The 6,492-nt window shown below is 32.6% G+C and overlaps 1 protein-coding gene across 1 annotated transcript in view; it reads right to left on the bottom strand.

Annotated features, from left to right (window-relative positions):
• Positions 1 to 2,277: 2,277 nt before the first annotated feature.
• POF1B (POF1B actin binding protein) overlaps positions 2,278 to 6,492 on the bottom strand; it is a 116,095-nt gene continuing 111,880 nt past the window's right edge. Inside the window, exon 16 of the mRNA XM_081792409.1 lies at positions 2,278 to 4,632. Within this exon, the coding sequence (XP_081648535.1) occupies positions 4,627 to 4,632 (6 nt within the window). The 3' untranslated portion in view covers positions 2,278 to 4,626. The remainder of the gene's footprint in view (positions 4,633 to 6,492) is intronic.

Genomic DNA, 6,492 nt, shown 5'->3' with positions numbered 1-6,492 from the left:
CATCTAAAAATGCAGGTCAAAGTACCTTTAGAGAAGGAGAAATAATTTGGGAATTGCCACAAAATAATTCTTCCAGAACAGTTCACAGTCATTATGTGGAGATGGATTTGTATGATTGTCACTTCTAAATGACCTATACCATGATGCAGAGGAAATTGTTACTCAGGTAGGGCTTTCAAATTCAACTCGTGTCTCATACAGGACAACCACCAGTTTGTACTTTGAACTTCCCTTAGAGATATGTATTATATATGTGTATATGTATAATATATGTATAGATATGTGTACATATATATGTGTGTATATATATATATATATATACATATATATATATATACATATATATGATATGATAGCTTTTATTGCAGAAAACTTTCAACCATTTGCAAAGATAGAATATAATGAAGCCCTAGATAGCTATCAACCAGCTTCAGCAATCATCACTTCATGGCCAGTTTTGTCTCATTTATATTCTTCCTCACCCTTCCCCTCACCTACCTACCTACCTACCTACCCCTCACTGGTTTAATTTAAGATCCCCTTTTCCCAGTGGTTTAATTTGAACTAAATCCCTGACATCTTTTTAAAAGTTTTTGAAGGAAAATACAGCACAATTCTTAAATATGCCTACTTCCAGGGGAAAAAAAAATTACGTCTCATGAGGGTGGAGGAAAAAAGAATCCTCTTATTCAGATCTTTCTATTCCCCTTGTGAGAATCAAGGAAAAAAAAAACTAGCTAGACTTGGAATTCTATTCAATAATGTTCTTGGGACTAATAAGGCTTCACTTAGAGAAAACACAGAACTAAATTAAAACCCTAGAATATCATTGGATTAGAGAATCTTACCAACTTTGTTCAGGTTCACCCTGTCCTTCCAAAAGAATTAGCTTTGTAAAGTTGATACTGTTTAAGAAAGGTCTAAGAACCTTGGATCCTAGAATGAGAAGTGGATATTGTTATTTGGAATTTGGAGGCCTCACAGAAGAAATTGTATAATTTGTAGAGTCAATGGTCTAGCACTAGGTACCCTAAACTAAAAATGTTTTCCTATGCCTTGTTCCAGTTGCTATCCCTTTCTATTGAGCATTATCTGAGTATTCCAAAGAGAACGCTACTCTGTTTTAAAATCTGGACCAATTGGCAATATTGAAACTATCCTTTTTAACCCATAATGTATGTCCCAGTCACCTCCTGAGTCCAAAACCCTGTCATCCTAGATTCCAGCACCACCTCCTTATCATAACATGGCTGGGTCATCAGAACCCTTTAGGGAACCATCTCAAAAAGCTTATATATTCTCCCATTTTAATAAATTGGTCTGTTTCATCTGGGCACACATAAGCTAGGAGTGTTCAACACTATGTTAGCATACCAATTACTGAGGCAAAGCATATTGTAAAGGCTATCCCTTAACATAAAGGATCTCTGGAACATAAACTTTAATAACAAAATTATTTTAACGTAATGGGATGGATACCAAGCATAAAGACTCTGGACTTAACGACATCTCATTTACAAGAGACCAATTCAAGATTACCAAGACTGCCCTGGTTATCATTTAATTATGTTATATAACAATTCCAGTGTTCTTTTGCAGACTCAAAAGAGGTATGTGTTATTTTGTCACTAAATGTTAAAGGTTTTATTAAGATGAATGTAATTATTACATTCCTTACTTTTAAAAAGATTATATTTATTATTTTATATATTCTAGGATGAGCACGAAATACTTTATATTTTTATTGAAAAAAAGTACTATGGAAATCCAATAAATTTAATAATGGTGTGTTGTGGGGGAGAGGTACCTTGTAGAGAAAAGTATTTTCACAGCTTATTATTTACTTTCAAAAGAATTATGTCTACATGTCATCTGTAGATTACAATAATGGAAATAAGTGAGAATGGTTTTTTGTTAGGGAGAAACATAAAACATTTGAAACAATGAGTTACGGAACTTGAAAGACTAAGTTTGTAAGCAAAGAAATTCTCATTTAAAGCAGAAACTTGCATCAACCAGAGGTCCAACTATGTTACAGTGTTGTCTCTAGTAGTTCACATTAGGTGTTTTTTTTTTTAAAAAAATTAAGGTTGTGCTTATTCTAATATAAACATTCACATGATAATAACTTTGTGATGAAAATATACAGCTAAGCTAAAAATATGTTTCCTGCTAGGACTTCCACAAGAACCATACAGATACTTAACATATTTTTTATGTTTTCTTAAATTATTTTTGAGAGAGAGAGAGAGAGAGAGAGAGAGACAAAGCATGAGCAGGGGAGGGTTAGAGAGGGAGACACAGAATCTGAAGCAGGATCCAGGATCTGAGCTGTCAGCAGAGAGTCTGACATGGAACACCAACTCACAAACTGTGAGATCATGACCTGAGCTGAAGTTGGATGCTTAACCAACTGAGACACCCAGGTGCCCCTTAACATATTTTTTAATGTTTATTTTTGAGAGAGTGACAGGGACAGAGAGAGAGGGAGAGAGAACAAGCAGGGGAGGGGCAGAAATAGACAATCTGAAGCAGGCTCTGAGTGGACAACAGTCAGCCTGATGCAGGGCTCAGGGCTCAAACTCATGAATGCTGAGATCCTGACCTAAGCCAAAGTCAGACGCTTAACCAACAGCCACCCAGGTGCCTCAACATATTTTATTTAGACACTTAAACAAATTGCCTTGCATGTAGTTGCACAGTCTCCATTTTATTTGATATCTAAAGCAAAACATACTGGAATAGAAATTAGATAAACAGGTATTTCTTACTTGGTAATAACTGTGCAATTTTCAAAGATAAGCTGTGTGAAACTTGTGAGAGGAAAAATATCACTACTTTTTCTATTAATCTTAACCACAAATTGGAAAAGGAATACATACATTTAAGTTTGTTAAGTATAATGAGCACCTCATTATAATACCCATCCATTGTGCATGGATCGAGTCACTGAACTGTTGATTTCTTAACTGCCCCAAATTTTGGACATTGTGATTTTTATTTAAGAACATTTTAGGAAAATCACACTTGTTCTAATTTTCATATGTCATGGTAGCATGACTACCATATCTATCAGGCTACTAAAAACTTCCATTTTATCATATGTAATGGGTAGATAACAAGGCGTAATTTTGTTGTAGTTACATGTATGTGTAGTTAGCAGAAGAGAAACTGCTCTGTTGTTCCTACACCAAGGAAAAAAAAAATTAAGGACTATATAGCTCATGAAGAATATTAACATTTAATATCACAAAATAGTGATAAAATTGGAATTGTATTAATCCACATTATAAAGCTTAACATTTTAGTCAAAGTATTAAGATAATAAAATAAGGTTCTTAGTTTCATATCAAGACCTATTTAAATATTATATAAGAATTTTAAAAGCATTTATCTCATTTATGGTTTGATTTAGTGTAATTCCTCATCTGTTCCTACCTTAATGGTTTCTTAGTATAATGAGTAATTATTAGCATATAATTGTCAGGCATGGCAATTCTATATAGATATATACAAAGATATTTCATTGCAAAACCTCATTCACATGTAACCCAAATATATTTACTTCCTTAATCTATACTTTGTCAAATGTAAACATTTTAATTTTTGCCAATTCTTAACTTTAACCAGAGGGGTTGAAATTAAGATTTAATTTTCATCTACTAATGTATTTGGAAAATACCTTCTTTCACTTTGTAAAGTCATTAGAACCCAATTAATCAACCAACTTCTAAATGCATTAAATACTCTACTATAAAATCTTTTTCTCCCAAATAGGATATAGATAGCAAGTATTTGTTCTTGCTCTTTGTATTCCCTAAACCTTTATACAATTCAATGTTACATGTTTTATACTTCTGTAAAAATGCCTTCCTGCCTTCTTCCCACTACTACAATATGGTATTACATATTTTTCAAGAAGTGGGGTAGGCTCATTTGGGGACAATATGCTTTGAAAGAACAGATTTGCCAAATCAAGACACTGATATGTTCTTAGAACTATAATAGTATAATGACTAATGTAGTGGATTTAGTTTTTTAAAAAAGATATTATCCTACTTCTCTGCTAAATGAAATTAACCATCACCTTTGATTTAGTTGTTTCCAAGAGGTATAAATAGCATGTAATAGAGTATCTCTTTTAGTCACAAGGTTTAATGTGATGAAAGCAAATACATGCTGTATATACCATATACTAGTTAAACTTTTTTTAACACAGTATTTTTTTCTTTTTTTGGTTAAAAACAGTATTTTGTAGCTGAATTGCACATCTAATAACAGAGAAAATCTTCTAATAATAACTTGTAAAGTCTCTACCCCAACAAATTAATTCAGTGTCTAGAAAGCACCCTATTGAAAACCAGTGGATTATGTTCTACAGTATCTGGAATTGAAGTTTAAACAAACAACATGTTGCTATATTGAATACAAAAATGTGATAGAAAGCATTCAGGCTTCATAAGTGGCTGAAGAAACTGTCATTTGCAGAACTAATTTATTCCATTAAATTCACTGAGTAGTAGCATGGTTCAAAATTTTGATTGGCCTTTAGTTATGGGAAATAACAAAGTACTAATGTAGACACATACAAAAAAAAAAAAAAACTCCTATGAGTTGGAGATCCATTCATGGCTAGAAAATGAAGAAAAAGTTAGTTTACAATTGGTTCATAATTCATTTAAGATATTCTTATTGTATGTATACAGTTATGGACAATGATTTAAATTGATATATATATATATAGAACCAAAAGAAATGTACTGCACTTTTGTGGTAACATTTTATATGTATATTCAGTGAAACAATGGTCTCTCTGACTTTTTTCAAGGTATCTGTTTCAATAACTGAAGGGAGGATTGAATAGATTTCTTCCTTGGTGTCTTATTTACAGGTGAAATATGTTCAAACATATCTGTTAATAAATATAGATCTATCATCTGTGAAGTTACTAAAATATATTTTGAATTTTCTCTCACTATCTAATCCCCTTCAAATATCAGTTTGATGTAGATGTAGATCTTTTATTTGGCAAGTCCTCATATTGATGTTACCTCTTGGGCACATGTGGTTAGTAGCAGCGGTTGCTTTCCAATCTTAAATTTCAGTATCAAATAATCTCTGAGTGACAAATTTTAAATCCTATGCTGACTTTCTCTTGCTACTGGTTCTTGGGCCATCAAGTAGCCTTTATCATTTAATTAGTAATAAATAGTTCTCAGCTAACTAATGGACTGAGAAACACAATATGTCAAAGCTCAAACTATTATTTGGTGGGGGGGGGGGGTTACCAAATATTGGTTGCTTTCACTGATGATAGACAACCATATAATCAAGATTGATGGCTGATTGTACTTAAGAGATGGGCTTCAAGGCTAAAAACTTTTTGAATTTTTTTTATTCAAATATTTGAGCTTATTCATCTAAAAGATCATTTTTAGTGTGTGTTATTTAACAGAGACTTAATTTTATTAACTATATATTAGCAGTAATTTATTAACAATATTTCTGCAATATTTTGTTAACTATAACTCTGCAATTTTAAAATTTCTTTAAAAGGTTCTGCAGAATAATTGACATTTGTGTATTTATCTATTGCTTATCATTGTATATATAGTTAGGCATTTTAAAACTTATTCAAGTATAATAAGCTTATAGAAAAAGTACACATATATGTATACAACTAAATTAATTTTTCCAAACTGAACACATATATGCAACCATTATGCAGATCAAGTAACAGCACATTAAGACCCTAGTAATCCTCCTTATGCTCCCTTCCAATCAGTACCTTCCCTCACGGATAACCATTTCCTGATTTTAATAACCATAGCTTAGTTTTATCTGCTTTTGGTATTTAAGCAGTTTTTAATATAATAACACAAAGGCTGTCTGTCATTTTCAGTGTTAAAGTTAGATTCTGTGTGTTTTAAAGCTATGATCCTCAATGTTATTTTCTGTCCATTATACTTGAGGGATATCATACATTCCCATCATCATCATTGGTTTACTTTTAGTCTCTCTTGGCAGTAATGTAGAGTATACAATTAGGAAGAAAACCCCCATGATGATTCTGTCATGTTAGCAGGTTTCTCAGCCCTCAGCAGTATTAGCATTTTGGGCTGGACAATTCTTTGTTGTGAGAGACTGTTCTGCTCATTGTATGATCCTTAGCAGCATCCTTAGCTTTCACCCACCAGATGCCAATAGTACCCAATCCCTAGTTGTGAAAACCAAAAATGTCCCCAAACATTGCTAAATGCCCCCTAGGGGGAAAAATTGTCCCTGATAGCCACTGCACTAGGGTAAATATATCCTTTGTTTGATGTTCACTACTTTAAAAGTTAACAGAACAATAAGTAAAAGTTTTAGGAAAATAGCTTCAGTCCTTTATAAGAACAGGGTTTTAGTAATCAGCCAACTTAGCAATGCATTGGACTACTTAGAAAGATGCTAAGGTCCATGTCACTTGGTCATCTTGGAGGATGTTATAAA

Source organism: Panthera onca, chromosome X (assembly GCF_046562875.1).
Source record: "Panthera onca isolate mPanOnc1 chromosome X, mPanOnc1 haplotype 2, whole genome shotgun sequence".
Lineage (NCBI taxonomy): Eukaryota > Metazoa > Chordata > Mammalia > Carnivora > Felidae > Panthera > Panthera onca.
This window is presented reverse-complemented; position numbering and strand designations above follow the sequence as displayed.